This window comes from Protopterus annectens, chromosome 7.part0, assembly GCF_019279795.1.
Source record: "Protopterus annectens isolate FY-2018-M chromosome 7.part0, PAN1.0, whole genome shotgun sequence".
NCBI lineage: Eukaryota > Metazoa > Chordata > Ceratodontiformes > Protopteridae > Protopterus > Protopterus annectens.
This window is the reverse complement of record NC_056739.1, coordinates 1,494,570,317-1,494,593,165: the sequence shown is the minus strand read 5'-3', so window position 1 is coordinate 1,494,593,165 and position 22,849 is coordinate 1,494,570,317. Positions and strand designations below refer to the sequence as shown.

The following is a 22,849-nucleotide window of genomic DNA, read 5'->3' as shown; positions in this document are numbered from 1 at the left end:
GTAGTCAAGGGATCAACCCTGCTGGAGGACAGGGGTGGTAAAGAACTTGCTTAGCAGTGAGACAAAGAGAGAGAACCTTGGACATTGGAAGGTGGGCAATCTGTAAGGTTGTGTCCAGATGGCATTCAATAAATTATATCTGATGAGAATGCATAAGCTGGCTCTTGGAGATACTGACAGTGACTGTCAGTTGTAGCTGTGAGGAGCCAGTCATTGAGATATGGGAAAACATGGATCCCTAGTAAGTGCAAGTGCCCTGCTACCATTTTTTTTTTACTTTGGTGAACACTCTGGGGGCTGTGGTGAGTCCAAAGGGCAGACCTCTGAACTGACAGTGGATGACTCCCAACTGGAAACAGAGAAACCTCCTCAAATGCTTCTCTATCTTTACAGCATCATTGAGATCTATCAAGCACATCCAATCATCCTGTCTCAGTGGAGGCAAAATGGACTGTTGAGTGAACATCTAGAATTTGGTAGGCTTGACATACTGATTAAAATTACTCAGATCTAAATTGGGCCTGAGGTGCCCTGTTCTTTTGAAACTAAAAAGAGTCATGAGTAGACTCTGGATTCCTTCTGGTCTGCGGGGACCAGGTGGATGACTTTTCTTTCAAGCAGCTTAGAAATCTCTGCTGCTGCAAGTTCCAAACCCTCTCCTCCTCCCACATAACACAAATACTTGCGAGAGATGCAGCTATTTGGCCAAACTGGAGGCTGAGCTCTCTCAACTCAGGACTGGCAAGACCAGACAGGAGGAGAAGGCAACTACACACACCACAAAACCAGTCTCACATAAAGCTATCACAACAATGAATCAAACACATAAACACACAAAGACATACTCGGAGGCTCTGAGCAAAAATTTACCTAAACAGCAGAGGCCTCCAAAGCAGACACCCAAGCAACTGCTACCTCATGACACACCACAGGCAACACATAAACCACAAAATCAGTGTGCAAAGCAGTCACAGCCCTTAAGGCCAAATACAACACCAAACATGCTTGTCATAGGTGACTCCATAGTCAGACACACTGACGTCCCACTCACCAGGCTGAATAAGGAGAGGGTCACAGTAAGCTGCCTATCGGGCGCTAGAATCCACCACATAACACAAGCACTTGGGTCACTCCACAGCAAGTACAAATATGACACAGTCATTGTCCATGCTGGTGTGAATGACCTGAGATGTACCTCCCTGGACTACATGAAAAGAGACATAGAGGAGCTCTCTGATTATGTAGCCCAGGCAGGTATGACCCTGACCCTGAGCAGTATCCTTCCTTCACCAAGAATGATGCCACAACATAGAGACAAGATGATCAGCTTTAACAATTGGCTTAATTTCTGGTGTCATTCAAAGGGGATCCAGTGTCTGTCTGCCTGGGATGACATGCTTGACAAGCCACGCTGCTTCGCAAGGGATGGCTTGCACCTGTCACCCCTGGGATTCCGGATATTGGCTAAGACTCTTGCCACCCCCATAGTGCCTTTTTTAGGCAAGGCTCAAATTCTAAACCTACCACCCTAGAAAACAAAAATGGGAAGAAACTAAGGGTAATGCTGCTCAATGCCAGAAGTCTAAATCTCAAAATGCACGCACTCGAGGCCCTTCTCAGTATGGAGAACATCGATGTCTGTGCTGTAACTGAAACCTGGTTCAAGGCTCCTGAGAGCAACCCGGCACTATCAGGTTTTACCTCATATCATGCGTTCCGGCCCCAAAACCCAGACCACACCACAAAAGGAGGGGTGTATCCATATTCATCAAGGATACCCACACCTCCAGGTTGGTGGCAACGCACGAAGCATCGGAAACCATCCAGGTGCAATTAACCATAGGCAAAACTGCTCTACAATTTGTAGCATGCTACAGGCCACCCTCTCAAACTCAGGAACCCCACACAGCCTTCCTGAAGACACTGGAGGGTATAAATGTATCTCCAAACACCATTATATTGGGTGACTTCAACTACCCGAATATAGACTGGGAGCATTACTCAAGCCCCAACTTTTTAGCCCAAAGGTTCCTGGAGTTCATAAATTCAAATGCCATGGAACAACTAGTCACCGTTCCCACAAGAGGAGAAAATATACTAGATCTCATCATCACAAACATGGGGACAAAATGCTCCACACCGGAAGTATATCCCTCATTGGTAAGATCAGATCATAAACTAATCTCACTGGAAATCCACATCCCGCCCCCACCCCAAACAAAAAAGACCACAGTGAAGAACTTCTCTAAAGCAAACTTCACACTACTCAAGACTGGTGTGGTATCCTTCAAGGCCCCGAGCCAGTGGAAACCACAACCCAAGCTGCGGAAGCCCTTACAAATGCCTTCTATGAACACCTCCAGGACTGCATGGATCAGGCAATCCCTAATAAAACCAAGACTCTTTCCACCAAGGGCAAACATCCAGTCTGGTGGACCCCAGCCATAAACAAACTTTACAATAAGAGGAGAAAGCTGTTACATGATAGAGCAAAATCCATAAAAGAGAAGACACCCTTGATCATTATTAGTAAAAAAATACGAGCACTCATAAAATCATCCAATGCCAACTTTGAGAGAAAAATTGCCATAGATTCAAAAGAAAATCATAAGGCCTTCTTCAGCTATGTTAGAAACCTGGGTGGAATCTCCCAGATATGCTCAGAATTAGTCCAAAATGATACAAAAATCACTGAACCCACAGACATTGCCAACATACTGGCAGACAGGTTCAGTGCAAACTTCACCCCCCTCTCCCCGGCAAAAGGAGAGATAACTATCCCAGCGGAGTGTAGCCTCCCAGACATCTCAAATGCGCAGGTAAAAGCTGCTCTCTCTAAAGCTAAAAACACAGCATCAATGGGACCGGATGGTGTCCCCTGCTGTGTGCTACATGAACTCAATGAGGAACTAAACCCGCACATAAGGCAGCTGTTTAATCTTAGCCTTACCACAGGATACGTGCCCAAGGAGTGGAGTACGGCAACTGTGGTCCCACTCCACAAAGGCGGTGCCTCTACGGACCCTGGTAATTACCACCCCATAAGCTTAACAAGCCTGGTCTGCAAAGCTATGGAGAGGATCATAATGGAACTCATAAACAAAGACATAGGGGACTTGCAGACATTGGACCCAACCCAGTTTGGCTTTGTCAAGGGCAGATCATGCCTTTTGAACTTGGTCGACTTCTTTGAAACAGTCACCAAGGCCATTGATGAGGGAAGGCAGTCCATACAGCCTACCTTGACCTTGCAAAAGCTTTCGACACAATACCCCACTCAGGTATTATAGAGAAACTTACCAGCTTAAATGTAAACCCATATGTCACAAGATGGGTTGCAAACTGGCTAAAGGACAGAACCCAGAGGGTTAGAGTTGCTGGCACCATGTCAGACTCCAAGCCGGTCACAAGTGGTGTCCCACAGGGCTCAGTCCTTGGCCCCCTGTTGTTCGGCATCTACTTCTCAGAAGTACAGGCAAACATAGGAGGACTATGGCTGGCAAAGTTTGCAGATGACTGCAAACTGGGCGCCATAGTGGAAAGTACATCGGACACAGATATCCTTCAGAGGGGTCTCACGGAAACTGATAGCTGGTGCCAGAGCCATGGCCTGAAGTTAAATGCCAAAAAATGTATAGTCATACCCTTCGGGAAAAACAAGGTAACCCCAAGCTACCATATAGGTGGCAATCCACTAAGCACAGAAGAGGTTATCAGGGACCTGGGGACCCAGGTTGACAGTGGCCTTTCTTTTGACACTCACATTGTTAAAGTGGTTAGAAAGACCTTCTACATTGCCCACCTGATCATGAAGGGATTCACATCCAGATCAAGTGAGGTCATTGTTCCCCTGTACTCTTCACTTATCAGACCAATGATCGAGTACAATGCCCCATTCGGGGATGTATCTCACCCGACACCTGCATCAATTGGAGAGACCCCAAAAGTTCCTCACCAAAAGGATAAAGGGATTCCAAAATCTGTCATATGCTGCCAGACTGAAGAAACTCCAGCTCTATTCAGTCGCATACCATCTGCTCAGAGGTGACCTGTGCCTGACATACAAGGCCATGTCCAACCCGGAATTAATGGACATGCTCCACCTCAAAAAATCCAAATCTACCAGATCCACTAGAGCAAGCGACTTAAACCTTAGCACGGATGTAAATAAGACATGCTGGAGGGATAGATTTGTCACTCAGAGACTCCCTATGCTGTGGAATAAAATCCCGGTCCATGTGAGGCAGAGCACCTCGCTGGCTCTGTTCAAGAGAAATCTTGACCGGTGGATGGGAGATCGTAGGTTTACCCCGGGAATCATCTCTGTGTCACTGCTGGACAGAGGCACAACAAACTAATGGGCACAATATTTTTTAACATAAGGGGTGGCGTAAGCCACAAAACTTTGGGCTAGGCTTATAAATGCCTTAGGGCAGATAGCCTAGTATAAACCTATGAACCTATGAACCTAAATGATTGGGTGGGATGTCTGGAACTCTTTTCCTTTTTACAGGGGAAAAGAAAATGATTTAGAATAACCACTTGTATAATGTTTAGCACCCATGAATCTGTGGTTATGATTTGGCAGACTTGTGGGTGCAAAGATATGCATACTCTGTTTGCCTCCAGAGTACAGCAGTCAGGAAACCCTTCAGGGACGCTGAAAGGCTTTTTGAAGAATGATCCACAAAAGCCCTGATTCTTCAGTCTGTCCCTGCCCCTGAAGTGACATTCATTATTATTATTACCTCTTCCACTGCCACAAGGTGGTCTATCTCCATAATTCCACTAATAAGGACTGTGTAACTTCCTGAACCACATCCTTTTTCTAGCTCGCTGATTCCTAGAGTAGGATCTCTGGGGCATGGAGAAGTGGATGCCTACTGCAGAAAGAGTCTTACCATCTTGCTGACTCCTGGTTAGTGTTTCTTTAACATTGGGTCTGAATAGAGTGGATCCATCAATAGGGGCATTAATGATGGATGTTCTGTAGCTTTCCACAAAATTGCAGAGGTGCATCCAGGCATGCCGACAAATGTAAATGCCGGTACCTGCAGCCCTAGCTGTACCGTCACCTGCATCATACATTTGATGAAGATTGGAATGTTAGCAGCTGGGAATCCAATATCTTCTGGACATCTGCTGGCAATACCCCTGAGGGAAACCTGGAAATTTTCTTTGTCAAGTCTTTCTGAAATCTGGTGATATCAGCTAGATAATTCAGCTCCCTGAGATTAAAGATCACTGAAGCATAAATCCATTTTCCAAAGCAGACCATCAGATCAAAATGAGTGGATTAATGGGTGGTACCACTCAGGAGGAAGATGAGTTGGATCCAAACGCTTCCAGGAACACAAACTTGGCAGGAGGAGGGCTAACTGTGGCCCATCCCCCTCTCTGTTTCATCAATTCCAGAATCTTACCAAATGTGTAGTCCTCACAGGGGGGATCCTGGGGAGCCTTCATCCTCATCCAAATCTGTGTCTTCTGTGACTTAGGTGAAGAGTCTAGGTGCTTCCATTTGCACATCTGTTTTCTATGAACCAGTTGAGGGGAAATATCAGAGGGTCAGAATCAGACTGGGAGCTAACAGCTGAGAACTTGGGAAACTTGTGGGACTGACTATCCCTGTCTGACAGAAGAATGAGAAACAGATGCTAATCCAAGCTGGGATTCGGACAGCACTGACATTGAAGAGAGCACCTTTTCCCTTGGCATCAACAGTACCCAACAGAAAATCTCAAAGGCAGAAGAAACTACTGGCTCTGTAGGCTCCTCCTGACCTCAAACAGAAGGGAAACCTCAGAACTGATGGATCATGACCATGATATTGATCTTGGCACCAAGCTATCTAATGCCAAAGCTCTGAGGGGAAGAGATGTCTCCAACAATTCTGGAGTTGAACCCTCCCCCCAAGCATCAGCTCGATGACTCATCAGGATCCAAACATGTCAGTTCCAAATGAAGAAGGGAACCAGTTGGCATTGAAGTTACCTGAACTATCAGCTCTGACAAAGGTGCTCTGGGGTAGGCCCAAAACTACCAGCACTGATGGATGAACTGGTATGAGAAAAGCACACCCCGAGGAGTATCTGCATTGTGAGAAATTTTCTCATCATTCTGCAGATGTCCCATTTGGTCAAACTCCTTGAAGACTGGGATGATGATGCCACCAACTGTGGTCTGGAGTAGCATTTCTTCTCAAGTATTGAAGAATGAAGTCTGGGACTAACCAGTTTCAGTGAGAAGTGAGGCCAAGTTAGAGAGGTATGGTTCCAAGAGACAACTGGCTTGGCTCCAACAGCCTCGGTACTTTAGGATCCGATTCCAAAGACAAGGAAGGATCTGGAGACCTCTTACAAGACTTCTTAGAGTCCCCTTTTTCTTGTCTTTGACCACATCTGCTTTCTCCCTATATTTCTTGTCCTTAGATTTGGGAGAAGAAATAGACAAAGAAGATATAGGGGTGGCAGATCCTGTCTGGAGAGGAAGGAGTCCCTTAACAATAATTTTTTCTCACCTAGTTTGCAAGGCTCTAAAGGAAGCACAGGCTTGACATGAAGTATCGAAATGTGCTGCCACTAAGCAATATACAGAGGGAGTGATGGTCTTTGGGGGGGGGGGCAGATTATGCCTGCACTCCGTGTACTTTTTAAAGCCTTGACCATAAGCCATAAAAGACAGCAAAGCACACACACACACACACACACACACACACACACACACACACACACACACACACACACACACAAAAATGTCTGACCTAATTTACCTACACACTAACTACAATTTAAAGCCAGAATTCTTAATGCTACTATGAACTACTTAGAAAATATTTAGCAAAGGATTTAGAAAAATCCTACGTAGCTACTATACTAACAATCCTAAACACACCTAAACTAGCTAATAATTCTTAGAACATGATATATGCAGTAAATTAGAGACAGTAAAACTCTCTTGGTAAGGGAGGAGTGAAAAAAGGTATGTCAAAGGATACAATTAACTGGACCCTTCAGAAGTACGACCGATCACTTCAGGCAGCAAATGAGATCTAACATAGGGTGGAGACCCATGACTTAAGGGTACGGGAGGAGTCAGAAACTTCGAACTGAAAAGCATCAAGATTGGTGCTGAGGTCAGATCCAGTCGATCTGACAACCCACATTTGAATTGGATGAAAACAGACAACATAAAAAAGTAATCATCTTTTCTCTCTCTCTTAAAACCGCTATCTTAAACAAACAAATAGGTTTGACTGTCAAGCTTAAAGACCTAGATTACCATAACCTCATGCTGATATTTTCTACTGTATATATACATTTGTGTTTTGTGTGTGTGTGTGTGTGTGTGTGTGTGTGTGTGTGTGTGTGTGTGTGTATATATATATATATATATATATATATATATATATGTATATATATATATATATATATATATATATATATATATGTTTGTAGAAAGACTAATATTAGAAGAATGTTAATTTTTAGTATTATATTCCTTAATCTGGTGATGGCTGCCATGATGGTTCTTTCCAGGCAGAGACTTTCAAGCAAAATAAGATAATAAAATACATACATAAATAAAAATTTATCAAGATTTGAGACAGCTCAGACACTGTATTTTATAGCAGACTGACCCCTGACTTACTTAAGAAAAAGAATATAATGACAACTCTTGAAGTGTTTCTTAATAGTTTAGGTTTTCCAAAGCTATCATTTTTCCAATAAAGAATCATTGCACCTTTTCAAGTTGTTTTAGATACCTTATTTGTAGACTCCAAGTGACAGCACTGAATTCAATAATGGAATGATGACTGAAGCTAAAGTATAAGGTTGTATGATGATTTCTCCAGCATGACTAGATTTGTGCTTTACAATTAAACAGACTACAATTTTTTTTTTTATTTTGGTCAATACACACTGGTTAACATTTAAATGGTTGTTTCCTACTCTCCCTATAGCTTTAATAAAAAACATACTAATAATTAAACATTAAACATTGTAGTCCAAATTATTACTGACTATTGTGTGATTTTTGAAAATTCTCCTTCAGCATTAGCTCATTTATTAGATAAATGTCTTCATTGTGCCCTGCTCTATTAGACATTACTGAATATTTTTATTGTACAGTAGATATGGAATATCAAGAAACCTGTAGGTTAATGAGCCAAAGTGATATTACACAATAATATTACTGACTACATTTGCTGGGGGAATATCTATATAGCTATATATATATATATATATATATATATATATATATATATATACATATATATATATATATATATATATATATATATATATATATATATATATATATATATACACATATATATATATATATATATATATATATATATATATATATATATAAACCATTATTAGAAAAATATATATTGTTAGTAAGATAATCCAGGGCTGTTTTTGCTATGCTACTATGTGGTAGCACTCTGTTTAATGTTTTGCTTTGCATATAAGATAATGACAATATATTACATATTATATGGTATACATTAAGACTTTTAAACTACTGGGCATATCATTCTCTGCATTTATAGCCAGGGATAATGAGTACTCATTCAATCATATGCATGGATTTCAAGATCTCTTTCTCTCTCTAACTACAGAGATATAATTTAGAATCCTATGACTGATAAGGATTTATAACATCTGTAAAAGATTCATAGGGGTAGAACCATAGCTAACTCATCTGGCACCCTTTTGAAGGGCAAAAAAAAAAACAAAAAAATAAAGCTCTTTGCTCTGAAGTTGCTACAAATGTGGCAAACACCTTTCTATGGTTAAATCACCAAATATTGAGAACTTCAGCACTTCAGCCATCACAGCAATAATGACATTCACTGATGAAGCTATGATATCCGTATGCCAGTACTGCATACTTCTTCATGATTAACACCTATGGATAGCTTCCCCTCAAAGCATGCAGTCAGGGTAGCTGCTCCCTTCTACACCTTTGCATAGGATGTTACCATGGAAATAAAGGGAGTAAGTTGCCTTCAATTTGCTGGTGGACTAAAATCTTAATGTTTTTTTCAGTTCAGTTCAGTATAGGCAAAAAAAAAAAAAGAGTTGACATAATCCTAGCATGGGGAGCTAAATAAAACAAATGGATGATTAAGGTTATGTATACGAGTGAAATTATATGACAATGAAAATAGAAGAAAGGATAAATCTATAACATGGGCAATATCATTTGTTAAGTAGCAGGAAATTAAGCCTGGATAGAAATTAAGAAAGATTTTCCTTTTTTTCTTTTTTACAAGCAGAGCAAAGTATAAGTATGAAAAAAAAACAAAAAAGCTGTGCACTAGTATTGCTGAATTTCAATAATTTTATACTTTTATTTGTTACTATAACTTACTATAACTCAACAAATATTATTTTATCTAAAAATGTACAAACCACTGCTATGACACTAGCATTGTACATTAATAGTCACTAATCATAACCAGTTAACACTGACTAACTATAAAGGGGCCCTGACACATTACCTGTATGCATCCCTCATGCTGCTCTGTGTAACAGTAACAGGAGGCATGTTTTCATACTATAGTGAACCACTACCAACATCTAGAGCTTGTCAGCTATACCCCGCATACCTCCCCACAACTTTAAATATGTCAACTGCACAACAACACAGTATTCACGGAACTTTCGACACATACCTACCACATATACAAACTTCTCTCCCAGCCACTGCATTCACTCAGTACTACTCAGTATGCGTTTACATGCAAATTACTGGCATTCACTCACTATTGACATTACTAGTATTTAATGGAAAAACAAATACTTGCAATGCTATAAGCAAAAAATGCTGGTAATAATTCAACTACCCCCTCAACACCCTCTATCCACATAAAACACCTTACAAACACCTACCTAAAAAAACCCTCTCCTCAAAATGCACTAAATAGACAATCATGCATCCTTTAACTTGCACACAGGAGCATTCAACCAGAAGTGCACTTGTTCTACTTCTACACTCACAAAACAGACCAACCAAATGAGTAAGCCCAATAGTGGCATAAATACTCACTCAAGAGATTTTAATCTCTGCTACAACATAAATAGAACATGTTGAAGGGATAGATATGTATCACAGAGAATATCACTTCTTTGGAATCGCCTTCCTCTTCACATAAAGCAATGCATGTTTCTTAATCTATTCAAAAATGCGTGATAAGAGACCTTGGGACCCAGGTGGACAGTAGTCTCTCCTTTGATAGTCGCATCGCCACAGTAGTCAAGAAGTCCTTCTACGTGGCACACTTCATCATAAAACGGTTCTCATCCAGGAAAAAAGAGGTCATTGTTCCCCTCTACTCGTCACTCATTAGACCCATTATAGAGTAAAATGCCCCTTTTGGAATGTACCTCACAAGACATCTGCAGTGGCTGGAAAGGCCACAGATGTTCCTCACAAAGAGGATTACTGGCCTCAAACAAATGCCCTACACTGACTGCCTCAAAAAACTCCTGCTTTACTCTGTAGCATATCGCCTACTCCAAGGTGATCTCTGCCTAACATATAAAGCTATGTCAAACACAGAGCTGTTGGACATGCTACACCTAAAGAAATCCCAGTCCCTCCAAGCTACATGCTCTAGGGACCTAAACCTTGTCACCAGAATAAACAAGACATGCTGGAGGGATAGATTCTTGTCCCAGAGACTTCCTATACTCTGGAACAAGCTACCCATCTATGTCAAGCAAAGTTGTTCATTAGCACTCTTCAAGAAAAATCTTGATGAGTGGATGGGAAATAGGAAATACACCCTAAGGATCACTTCTGTGTCTCTGCTGGACAGTGGCACAGGAAAATAACTTTCTTGGGTGGCGTAAGCTATGGTACCTTGCTGGCTAGGCTTACGTAGACACTTGGGCTGATAGCCTAGTACCTACCTATGAACCTATAAGAGCAATCTGGATGACTGTATAGTAAACCTCAAATTCACCCCTGGTATAGTACCTTTGCCCCTTATGGATAGGGTTAAGATGTAAATGTCTGAACTCTGGGATATTTGTACCAAAAGTACAAGGGTTCTGGGTTATTCATACATATAATACAAAAGATGCTTATGAATCAATAGTTTAGTAATTACCTATGATACCTATGAACATGTGTGCATAGGGTACATATATATTTTTTTTTTACATTGACCTGTAATACCTTGTATAAACATTAACATGAAGGTCTTCTTAATATCACTGAGACTTCAAAGATGTTCCAAATTAAAAAGAAAATAAAAAAACATAAGACACGAGACACAGACAGGTCAAATAACAAATTCATAATGCTGTACTGCCGGCAGCATGTCAGGTGTTGTCAACTGCAGTCCAGTCAGAAGGCATGTTAATTCTTACTTAAACACTATTTATCTGAATCATTCCCTTTTCTACCACACTGCGTGGATAAATGGGGTTGCAAAGTAAGTATTACACAATAACATATACCCTATTATTCTTTAGTGCTTTGTTAGCTGAGTAAAGGTCACCTAGCATAACTGCCACCCTTCAGGTGTAACTCAAGAAAATTAGCTGGGTTAAACAATTTATTGAGAGTCATACAGCATACATATGTCAGTGGTGGGAATCAAACTTGTATCAATAGGACATAGCTCCATTCAGGCTTATTTAAGAATGATCTTTCTTTGTTCACAGTGTGTGTTCAGACTGTTGATAGTATAGGCTGGGGCAGGAAATGAACCAATTTTTGTGTTTTGTGTTCCATGCTATCCATTAACTGATAAGCATTCTACTTCTGTGAGGCAAATTCAACAAATATTAACCTCCACTTTAAATCAAAATGGATAATGAAATATATACTGTTTGTCACACAACAATTAGAAATGCTGAGAAGCCTAAGTACTTGAGCAGTGATAGATATAAGGTGTGAAATACATTTGCATATTCTGTGGAGTATACAGAATAATAACCTTTGGAATTTATATAAGCAATTGCACATAAATTAACTCACTATGTTTCCTCTTCGCCAAGTTATCCACAAACATAAATGTTTGTCTGCCATTCTAATTGAACTTTAGCATAAAGGAAAAAAAACATACTATGAAATATCAATCCACAAAAATGTTGCAGATATATTAAGCAAAAAGATTATATAAACTTCAGTTCCCCTTACTGTCATATCAGTCCTTTCATTCCCACATTCTGTCAACACTGAAGTGCATTGGCATGAGAACCAGTCAGATGAGTGCTATCAACTTAAAGTACGGGACATTTTAACTTAAACCCCAACCCTTGAAGAGCTGTGCTGAGCTGAAGCATGCTCATGCTTCCATCTGCATACCCAGCCCCAAAATATAACACCTGCACTGCACTGCAAACTAGCCTTCATTATTAGGCTCTTCATTGCTGTTAAACTTTCCTCCAGTCTCCACGATGTGGCATTCAGACAACTTCTTCCTACTCCCATAAAGGAACTGACGACATATGACACTCTGTCCCAGCCTCTCCTCTATTACCCAAGGTTGCAATCACACCTGAATCATCTGGGAGTGCAGCTAAGACTTTAGTCCTCTCTATCACAAGCTCAGCATAGAGTAGGCTTGTCATTTTTAATATTATTCAGGTTGATCAACTCTTTGAAGCAATGTGCAGCTCTACTATATCTTATGCAACACTGCAGTCCAGTAACTAAGTTAATTAACTCCACCATAACTCCATCATTTCAGGGAAAATGGCACTGCTTAAATCTTGGCTTTTTATATTTGTGATAAAAGATCTGCTTTTAGTGGACCATACTTTGGACTGCTTTTGGTTTATGGATCCAAGCCACAACCTCTAGTCTGTTGAAGAATATTCTAGTGCTTTCTAGATAGCTCAAGACACTCATTCCTTATTCTGAATCTGAAGAAATAAAAGACATCATGTGGAGATGGCCCCTTTCACTACAGGAGACTCATAAGGGAACCTTTTGTCCAAAAAAAAAACACTGAAACTCTGAGGACACTTCCACTTTTAAGCAGCACACCTAAGACTGGGAAATGGCCCAGCAGAAGTACCTACTGCATGGGCATAGGTTCACAAAGATCACCTGCTACCCTCCCTTCACCTTGTGGCTGAAAAATTATGTCATAGTCTACAGAACTCCTCTCATTGAGACTTCAGATTCACTTTAATGTGGACTCCCCAGAGAGGTCACATAGTGTTTGGAAATGGGCCTCAAACTTCTGAAAGTTAGCCACCACCTGTAGCTTCCTACTAGCAAGGGTGGAGCTCTAAAAAGTCCTCAGTGGATTTTTTGAACTATCTGGACTTCCAAAGGGGGGTGCTTTTATCACTCCAAGAAATCCAAGTGAGGTGCTTCTAACCACACAGGGTCATCCTTCTGTAACCCTCCCACTACTGAGAAGTATGCCTTTGCACTGCAAATATTTGCAGAAATGTCAATCGATGATGAAGCAAATGGCTAGTACATACACCTTTGGAATGATGTTTCCAGACCGAATACTAGTACCATCACAACATAAGTCTGACATGTTGAGGATAAAGTAAGAGGAAAGCTGAAGGTTTTAGAAAGCTGCATTTCCTGTGCCCACTGACAAAGAAGTAAAGGAATCGCTTTTTTAAATGTCGTTGCTTGTCACATGGTTACCTGATCTATGTAGACAAATGTTCATACATAAATAAATGGGTTGTCATTATTTTCCATGTGAATGACTTCCAGAATGTATCTTTACATAATGATAAATTAATATTATAATATAAAATCATTAAGTCTGCAAGATATTTCTCAACCTCCAAGCATGAAAAATCACAGCAGAGTGTCAGAAAGAAAAGCATTTTATTTATTTTTTTCACAATAAAAGTTCTTTATATACTAGACCCTATGTAGCTAGTAGTAGTGAATATTTGTATAAGCTAAGTTTATGTATTTAATAAAATGGATATGCATAGTTTCATCTGATTTTATGAGGAGCATTGTAAATAAAGTGGAGCAAGGCTAAATCTGAGGGCCTAAATCATCGCAGTTGACAGGTATGGTCTGCAAATGAATTTTTAGAGTTTATAGCTTGTAATCTATTAATATGTGACATCCAGTTTTTAACTTAATCTTTTCTTTGCATTATTGAGTTCATGAAGGAATCTTTTTTTTTACATTGCTGAGCTCATGAAGGGGTGACCTATAATGAATGTGCCTGCAGTTTGCTCTTCATAATGCTGTGCATATTTGTTTGATGCCACTTAAAAATGCCATTGATCCGCACAGAAAACAAATCTTTGTTGTCAGTTTTAATAAGATGTCATAGTGAAAATATTTATTTCACCAAGATGACTTATATACGTAACTGTGCAGATAAACAGAACTAAAACTATATGGCTATGCGACTTTGCAGTGTTAGACTGTTAATATATTTGGCAGGAGATGTCAGAAAAAATATATATTTCAAAAATTACACATAAGGTCACTGAACCAAGGTGCTCAAAAGCATTAGAATAACTGTGTCGTGCTAGTGTGCCTACCTATTAAGGCTCCTAAGTTTAAGAACACTACTTAAAGAACAGTGAATGAGAACTGTTCTTTAAGTAGTGTTCTTAAACTTAGGAGCCTTAATAGGTAGGCTGTGTCAGGTTACCTTCCACACTAGCACAACACAGTTATTCTAATGCTTTTGAGCACCTTGGTTCAGTGACCTTATGTGTATTTTTTGCTGAGAATTTGTAGTTTTATTTTGATACTTTACTTATTACCAATTATGTTCAGCACACTTGATGTGCTTCAACATACACAGTTTAGTGCACTAACATTTAGCGCGATTTAGCGATTTAGCGTGGAGCTGCCACTGTTGCACACTAGGGCAGCGCCGGTTAAGTAGGTTTAAACTATTCGGGCTACCTAAAGTCCACTCTTCAAATTTTCCCTTAAAACTACCTTCCTCGAACTATACTACTGATCAAATCAGCGTATCCTATAACTAAAAAGATCATCTCTACTTAACTCCAAGTAGACTATTCTCTATCTGTTAAACCTAGCACTTGCTCCTACAGTACTTATTACCTTGATACGGCACTCTTGTCATAGATAGTACCCAAAAAGGCAACCCCCCATTTCTCGGTCACCCATGTCCCCCGGAATCTTTTTTTAAAGTTTTTTGTCTATCCTTCTAGCATGTCGAGGGATCAGTTGCTAGTGTCCTCTCCTGCTCAGCTGGTGAACCTGGGAATATTGAGGCAATGTTACAATTGCCTCATGTACACAGACAACCCTCTCCTCCTCCCACAAAACACAAATACATGCGAGAGATGCAACTATACAGCCAAACTGGAGGCTGAGCTCTCTCAACATAGGACTGGCAAGACCAGTCAGGAGGAGAAGGTTACCACACACACTATAGACCCAGTCTCACATAGTACCATTACAACCTCAAATCATACACATAAACACACAAAGACATACTCGGAGGCTTTGATCAAAAATCTACCAAAACAGCAGAGGCCACCAAAGCAGACACCCAAACAACCACCACCTCAGAACACAACACCTGCAACACATAGACCTCACAGTCAGAGTGTCAAACAGTCACAGCCCTTAAGGCCAAACACAATGCCAGACACACTAGTCATTGGTGACTCCATAGTCAGACACACTGACGTCCCGCTCACCAGACTGAGTAAGGAGAAGGTCACAGTAAGCTGCCTGTCGGGCGCTAGAATCCGCCACATAACGCAAGCACTCAGGTCTCTCAACAGCAGGTACAAATATGATTCAGTCATTGTCCACGCTGGTGTAAACGACCTGAGACGTACCTCCTTGGACTACATGAAAAGAGACATTGAGGAGCTCTCTGATTATGTAGCCCAGGCAGGTATGACCCTGACCTTGAGCAGTATCCTACCTTCACCAAGAATGATGCCACAATACAGAGATAAGATGATCAGCTTTAACAATTGGCTTAAACACTGGTGTCATTCAAAGGGGATCCAGTATCTGTCTGCCTGGGATGACATACTGGACAAGCCACACTGCTTCGCAAGGGACGGCTTGCACCTGTCACCCCTGGGATTCCGGATATTGGCAAAGGCTCTTGCCACCCCCATAGCGCCTTTTTTAGGCAAGGCTCAAATTCTAAACCTACCACCCTAGAACACAAAAAAGGAAAAAAACTAAGGGTAATGCTGCTCAATGCCAGAAGTCTAAATCTCAAAATGCACGCACTAGAGGCCCTTCTCAGTATGGAGAACATCGATGTCTGTGCTGTGACAGAAACCTGGTTCAAGGCTCCTGAGAGCACCCCAGCGTTATCAGGTTTTACCTCATATCATGCGTTCCGGCCCCAAAATCCGGACAATACCAAGAAAGGAGGGGGGGGTATCCATATTCATCAAGGACACCCACACCTCAAGACTGGTGGCAACACACGATGCATCGGAGACCATCCAGGTGCAATTAACCATAGGCAAGACTGCTCTGCAAATTGTAGCATGTTACAGGCCACCCTCACAAACTCAGGAACCTCACATGGCCTTCCTGAAAACACTAGAGGGATAAATGTATCACCAAACACCATCATACTAGGTGACTTCAATTACCCTAATATAGACTGGGAACACTACTCAAGCCCAAACACCCTAGCCCAAAAGTTCCTGGAATTCATAAACTCAAATGCCATGGAACAACTAGTCACCATCCCCACAAGAGGAGATAACATACTTGATCTCATCATCACGAACATGGGAGCACAATGTTCAACACCAGAAGTATACCCCTCACTGGTGAGATCAGATCACAAACTAATCTCGCTGGAAGTCCTCATCCCACCCCCACCTGAAATAAAAAAGACCACAGTAAAGAACTTCTCAAAAGCCGACTTCACACTTCTAAAGACTAGTGTGGTCTCCTTTAAGGCCCCCGAGCTGGCGGAAAACAGTACTCAAGACGCTGAATCACTTACAAATGCCTTCTACCAGCACCTGCAGGACTGCATGGATAAGGCAATCCCAAGCAAAACAAAGACTCTTTGTACCAAAGGCAAGCGTCCAGTCTCAAACTCTACAACAAAAGGAGGAAGCTACTACAAGATAGAGCAAAATCCTTAAAAGGTAAGACACCCTTGATCACTATAAGTAAAAAACTAAGAGCTCTCATAAAATCATCCAAAGCAAATTTCGAGAGAAAAATAGCTAAAGACTCAAAAGACAATCATAAGGCCTTCTTTAGCTATGTTAGAAACCTATGAGGAAACTCCCAGATATGCTCAGAACTAGTTCAAAATGATGTGAAGATTACTGATCCTACAGACATTGCCAACATACTGGCTGACAGGTTCAGTGCAAACTTCTCCCCCCCAAAAGGAGAGATATCTATACCAAACGAGTGCAGCCCCCCAAACATCTTCAGCGCCCAAGTGAGAACTGCTCTCTCCAAAGCAAAAAACACAGCATCCATGGGACCTGATGGTGTCCCCGGCTGTGTGCTCCATGAACTCAATGAGGAATTAAACCCACAGCTAGGACAGCTGTTTAATCAAAGTCTTACCTCTGGATACGTACCTAGGGAGTGGCGCACTGCAACTGTGGTCCCACTTCACAAAGGCGGTGCCTCCACAGACCCTGGAAATTACCGGCCCATTAGCTTGACAAGCCTTATCTGCAAAGCCATGGAGAGGATCATAATGGACCTCATAAATAAAGACATAGGGAATTTGCAGACTTTGGATCCAACCCAGTTTGGCTTTGTCAAAGGCAGATCATGCCTTTTAAACTTGGTTGACTTTTTCAAAACAGTCACCAAAGCCATTGATGAGGGAAAGGCAGTCCATACAGCCTACCTCGATCTGGCTAAGGCCTTCGATACAATACCCCACTCGGGTATCATTGAAAAACTCATCAGCTTAAATGTTAACCCATACATCACAAGATGGGTTGCAAACTGGCTGAGTGACAGAACCCACAGGGTCAGAGTTGCTGGCGCCATGTCAGACTCAAAGCCTGTCACAAGTGGTGTCCCACAGGGCTCAGTCCTGGGCCCACTCTTGTTTGGCATCTACTTTTCTGAAGTACAAGCAAACACAGGAGGGTTATGGCTGACAAAGTCTGCAGATGACTGCAAACTGGGCGCCATAGTAGAAAACACATCTGACACAGATATCCTTCAGAAGGGTCTCACAGAAACGGATAACTGGTGCCAGAGCCATGGCCTAAAGTTAAATGCCAAAAAATGCATAGTCATACCCTTCGGGAAAAACAAGGTTACCCCTAGCTACCAAATAGGTGGCAATCCACTGAGCACAGAAGAAGTTATCAGGGACCTGGGGACCCAGGTTGATAGTAGTCTGTCATTCGACACCCATGTAGCTAAAGTAGTTAGGAAGACCTTCTACATTGCCCACCTTATCATGAAGGGATTCTCATCTAGATCAAGGGAGGTCATAGTCTCCCTTTACTCATCACTCATCAGACCAATGATTGAGTACAATGCCCCATTCGGAATGTATCTGACCCGACACTTGCAGCAGCTGGAGAGGCCACAAAAGTTCCTCACCAAAAGGATATAGGGTCTCAAAATCTGTCCTATGCTGCCCAACTGAAAGAACTCCAGCTCTATTCAGTCGCACCGCTTGCTCAGAGGTGACCTTTGCCTAACATACAAGGCCATGTCAAACCCAGATTTGATGAATATGCTTCACCTCAAAAATCTAGATCCATCAGAGCCACAAGGGCGGGAGACTTAAACCTCGACACGGCTATTAATAGGACGTGCTGGAGGGATAGATTCATCACCCAAAGACTCCCTATGCTGTGGAACAAAATCCCGGTACATGTGAGGCAGAGCACCTCGCTGGCCTTGTTCAAGAGAAATCTTGACCAATGGATGGGAGATCGCAGATATACCCCAGGGATTACCTCAGTGTCACTGCTCGACAGAGGCACAGCAAAATAATGGGTATAGTTCCCCATACTAAAGGGGTGGCATAAGCCACAAAACGATGGGCTAGGCTTGTAAATGCCCTCGGGCAGATAGCCTAGTATGAACCTATGAACCTATGATCCTATAGGTATTTGTATTAACTCAGTTTTACAAACACCAGCAGAGTTTTTATGCACTTGTAATTATTATTTCTTTGCCTCACTAGCTTAGTAGTAGGCTAGATTTACACATTTTTTATAGACAACGCTAGTTGTACTTTTAGTCTGACTATTTGGATTTTTAGCTTTTACTTTAAAAGCAGTTTTTAGTCTAGTTGTGTTTGCAAATAGGGCGTGTCTTGTAAGTCAGCTTTCACTTTAAGTAGTTAATTGACTTTGTAAGTATTAGCCCAGAGAGTATTTAAGCTGTGACTTTTTGTTTTTCTTGATATGAACAAGTTTGTTTATTAGAATAAACGAAAAGTGCTTTATCATTTCGTTCTGTGCTACTGTGTGGTTTCTTCTCTATTTTGTTTTTCAGTAGTCTGTTTTGCCTGTTCAGTTTACCTTAACCATTAGGCCACCCTCCCACTATCACAGTAAACGCAATAAATAAAAAACAGTGTTTCAAGAAATCTTACACATGCAGTAAAAAGAAGAGGCAATGTACGTGAAGTAAAGTGCACATAAGTGAATAAACTAAAATCACATAAGGGTAATGAAGGAAAAAAGGCCACAGCATGAAATAAGAATGAGAAACTGGAAATGTATATTTGAAAGGCTGTGATTTGTAAAACATAACTTTGTGAGATGGCTATGCAAAGAAAAAGAGGAGGAGAAATGCATTCTAAGAACATAAACAGGTATCCTTGTGTTAAGTTTAGATGCAAGGCATGGGAATATGCTTAATTTTAATAATTTAAATATTAGAGAACCAAGAGAAAGGTCAGTCTTTTGTTTTCAGTGGGAGCCATTTTGATTCCTCAACAGTACTGCTCCAGTGTTTGGTTGTTAGACAATCATTTTGATGCTGCTGATGCTTCCCATGGTGTTAATAATAATAACAGAAAATCTTTATCCCATGGTGTTAATAACAATAATAATAATAATAATAATAATAATAATAATAATAATAATAATAATAATACAGCAATAACCCACACCTGGGTGTGGGTAATGCTGGATTTACCCATGGTTGGTGTAGTTTGGTCATGCGGGTGAAGCCCAAGTGGCCAAACAAAGACAACCGTGGGTAAATCCAGCATTACCCACACCCAGAAGTGGGTTATTGCTGTTATACAATGACATTATTTAAGAAAAAAAAACTTACTTTTCTTAAATAATGGCATTGTATAATGCCTCCTTGCTGCCCTTCCGCAGCTGTCTGATATTCTGCGGCAGTTCTGATGTAATGTGCATGAGCTGTTGGTAGAAGCAACTGAGAAAGCAAGATCTCCGTTGCTTTTTACAAACTGTCTCGCTATGTTAAAGGAGTTTAACATAGCGAGACAGCTTTAAAAAAAGCAATGGAAGATCTCCGTTACTCTTTTTAAAGCTGTCTCGCTATGTTAAACTCCTTTAACATAGCGAGACAGTGTCTAAACAGCAACGGAGATCTTGCGTTCTCTGTTGCTGTAAAAAAAAAGACTTATACTAATGGAAAAAGTCTAGGTGACCGGACCTTTTTCCATTAGTATAAGTCTGATTTACAATGTGCATGCTGACCAATCAGCGTGCACGTTTTGGAACATTAATGGGGGGGGGGGGTCATTGTATAATAAAAAATCTTTAACAGTAATGTTTGGTGACAAACTGATAATACTAATACTACTACTAGAAATATTTAATAAAACTGTTTGGTGTTAGACTGATATTTGCATAGGGGAGTAGTATTTCTTTATTACAGAATAGCTACTTACCAGTGGAAACTCATGGGAAATCTTCCCTTCTGGTGGAATCTTTGCCCCAAATCCATATGCTGGGAAAAGTTTGTCACTATCATAGTCTTGGATTATCTCCCCAACTGCCTTCAGTGCCATTGCATAAGCATTCATTTGGTACGGGTTCATGTAATGCAAGGAGGTGGGCTGTGAAGGATTACCTACAGCAAGAAAGAAAACTGATTTTAGGTTATACGTGTACCACTTCACACAAACTTAACTGTTTTGTTTGCTTTAACTGTCTTTCAGCATTAAGTGTTAGCAAATGTTACTGTACATAAATAAAAACCTAATTAAGAAAAAAATTTGATAAGCAAAGCAACAAAAAAATACTGGTGGGAATAATCCCTGCCATCATCTGTTAAACTGTAAGTGAAGTGTCAGTAAGGCATGAGAGCTAATAAAATTATACCATTAAGTGGAAACACCCTTTGTTTTTTATACATTAATGACTATGATGCCTTACTGACACTACACTCAGTCGTATGCATTTTAACGTATGACTGCAGGGATTGGTACTAGTACAGTATTACCATTGCTTCATTCAACTCTTTAGAGTAGCTGATTATAATTTTGTCATTACAACATATAAGTGAAGCAAAAAACATTTTATTTTATATTTTAATGAGCACCATGCCTTACTGACTCTTCACTTAATTAGAGTTTATAGGCAAATATGAAGCTATCAGTCTACAGACTACTGTACCTTGTATTAGTGAGGTAAGCACCTTAACCATTACGCCAGTTTCATCCCAGTTTCATGAAACAGTAGAATCTAAACACAGTACTGGTAGTGAGCCCTGATCATCTGTTAAACTATGAACAATTAATTGAAGAGTCAATAAGACATGATAGTCATTAAAGCATACATTTATTCACTTAATACTGTATGTTGGAATATAGATTATGCAATGATATACTATGATAAACTATATTAATCATACATAAGCCAACCATTCTCACTTTTAAGGCCAATTAATTTTTCATACATTTCAAAATGTATACATGAATATGTACATAAGTCACTCTTGATGTCAATGATCTATGTGAATGAGTCTATATGTTTTGAATTGAAGACTGACTGACATTTGTCTGTCAAACCTGTAAACATGAGGGTATAGTGGATGCTGACTGTCTTATCCACCTCTCTGATCTTCTTTGTTTCAGTGAACAGACTGATCTCATTATGCTGCCAAGATGCCTGAAACAACTATACTAGACAGGACAGGTCCCAGCAATGAACACTGAGGTCCTCAGTGTTTTTTTCATATGACAGCTCATCTGCATCTCTGATACCCTCTGCACCATTTCAAATGACTGGTCCCATCTCATCAGCTTTCTGTGAGGAATGGTGCCAAATGCCTTAATGAAGATTAGATATATATTGACTAGAATAGAATCTCCGTGTCTGTCTTGGCTGTGATCAAGTCATGCACAAATCTAAAACAGAACTTAATGTTTTGGCAGTGGCTAAGATGTATAATCTGTGGATACTTGCATGTCATTAGTGACACATATGTACATACTGAAGTTCAGATTCCAGGTCATAGCAATTACTCATTCAAGCCAAAAGCCAAAGTTTCACTAAGTAAAGAAGTGCATTGGTTGAACAGAAGTTCACTGCTAACAGTAAATGAGGATTGCATAGGTTTTTAGGAGGCGATGTTAAGTCTAACACCCTGACATTATTATTCCAGAAGTAAGAAGAAGGAATATCATAGCCTGAATCATGTTGCAGGGTAGATACAGATGTAGAATATATCCTAGGATTGAGGTATAAATTAGTATTATGTGCTCATGTACGGCAGGCGCTAGGTTTCTGTTCAGAGAATGGAGGACATGGATTGGCAGGTTATAAGACAACTGAAAGAGTATATTCTGCAGCATTCCATTTCACAGAATATATTCCTTCAGTTGTTATATACATTTTTGGCTGCCAGAGTACATAACTACTGAAATAGTATATTTTGCAGCATTCCATTCTACAGAATGTACTCTTTCAGTTGTTATGTA

The 22,849-nt window shown here is 40.6% G+C and overlaps 1 protein-coding gene across 1 annotated transcript in view; it reads right to left on the bottom strand.

The window, feature by feature from the left end:
* Positions 1–22,849, bottom strand: part of CPNE9 (copine family member 9) — a 2,305,657-nt gene that overhangs the window by 719,973 nt on the left and 1,562,835 nt on the right. Inside the window, exon 10 of the mRNA XM_044076409.1 lies at positions 20,816–20,997. Within this exon, the coding sequence (XP_043932344.1) occupies positions 20,816–20,997 (182 nt within the window). The remainder of the gene's footprint in view (positions 1–20,815; positions 20,998–22,849) is intronic.